Source organism: Cebus imitator, unplaced genomic scaffold (assembly GCF_001604975.1).
Source record: "Cebus imitator isolate Cc_AM_T3 unplaced genomic scaffold, Cebus_imitator-1.0 Scaffold118, whole genome shotgun sequence".
Classification (NCBI taxonomy): domain Eukaryota; kingdom Metazoa; phylum Chordata; class Mammalia; order Primates; family Cebidae; genus Cebus; species Cebus imitator.
The window spans coordinates 1725421-1726919 of NW_016107433.1; the positions used below are offsets into that span (position 1 = coordinate 1725421).

The 1499-nt window shown below is 43.9% G+C and overlaps 1 protein-coding gene across 6 annotated transcripts in view; it reads left to right on the forward strand.

Annotated features, from left to right (window-relative positions):
- PRMT7 (protein arginine methyltransferase 7) overlaps positions 1-1499 on the forward strand; it is a 52615-nt gene that overhangs the window by 10651 nt on the left and 40465 nt on the right. For all 6 annotated transcript variants that reach the window (XM_037742323.1, XM_017539473.2, XM_037742319.1 and 3 more), the window contains one exon: positions 1279-1315. In XM_037742323.1, coding sequence (XP_037598251.1) covers positions 1279-1315 — 37 coding nt within the window. The remainder of the gene's footprint in view (positions 1-1278; positions 1316-1499) is intronic.

Sequence of the window (1499 nt, forward strand, 5' to 3'; positions counted from 1 at the left end):
CCTCCAACCCCAGAAGGCTGCTAATATGCTCCAGGCAATTGTGCCACAGGCGGTTCACATTCCACACTTTGAGGAACCGTACACTGAAAGAATGAGGTGGACCTTGTGGCACAATTGCCTGGAGCACATTAGTCCAGTCTTCTTGATCAGAGAGAGAGAGAGAGAGTGTGTCTGTGTGCCTGTGTGTCTGTGTGTGTGTGTTCTCGGGCTCTGCGTTTCAAATAAGTTTCTAGTGATTCTGGTGTTGACCCAGGCCTGGAGGGCCTCTGTTTTAGTGTGAGTGCCTTAGCTTTCCTTTGCAATTCCCAGAAAGTCTGGGAGGGCCTGCCTAGTTCTGGGTGCTCATCCAGACCCTGCCTGAGGGTTTTCAGATGTGTGAATTACTGTAGTAGGAAATATGGAAAAGTGACTCTCCTCCCTTTAGTACAGTATTGGTGAACTCTTAGTTTTCCGTGATGATGGTAAGTGAGCATGCCCAGTGGGATACCTGTCACATAAACAGTGGGTGTGTGTGAGTGCATGTCTTTCCTCAGCCGTTCTCCCTAGTGTTAACATCAGTGGTTATCTGCAGGCACAGATGTATGCAAGGTTAGGTCAAGTATTAGGCAGACTGAGTCTGAGTTTTTCCTGAGGAGTAAAATGTATAACATATAACAAGATCAGGATGCTAGTGGCTGTGGAATTACTGTAACAGGGTTAACTACTGGAGCATTTTTAGGTCTGAGAACATCTTTCTCTGAGACTTTTTTTCTGCAGCACTAGGCAATAACATCTTAAAACTATTAAAATAAAATGGCCAGGTGCAGTGATGGATGCTTGTAGTTCTAGCTGTTTCGGAGCTGAGGCAAGAGGTTCTCTTGAGCTAAGGAGTTAAAGGCTGCGGTGCTCAGTGATTGAGGCTGTTCATAACCACTGCACTCCAGCCTGGTTGACATAGTGAGACCGTGTTTCTAAAAATAAACAAAAAAATAGGCCAGGCACAGTGGCTTATGCCTGTAATCCCAGCACTTGGAGAGGCCAAGGCAGGTAGATCACTTGAGGTCAGGAATTTAAGACCAGCCTGGCCAACATGGTGAAACCCCATCTCTACTGAAAATACAAAAATTAGCCAGGCATGGTGGCAAGTGCCTGTAATCCCAGCTACCTGGGAGGCTGAGGCATGGAAATCCAAAAATAGTTTAAAATACATGACACGTTTGTTCTGTTTAGGTATGTGTGAATACTTTCATGTGTTGATGTGTATCATGTAAAGGTTACCTGTCATTTTTTGTTTTTTAGGTCATCCTATGCAGATATGCTACATGACAAAGACAGAGTAAGTGTTAAAGGAAACTATTCTTTTGATGTAGGGTGTTTTGAAGTCTTGGATTACAAGAAGGTTAAAAATCCCTGGGAGTCATGACGTTAAAATGATACAGAGAGGCAGTATGGTGTAGTGGTCAGGAAATCAGTTGTGAGGCTGAGTCCTACTTCTGGCTGTTTTTTTTTTTTTTTTTTTT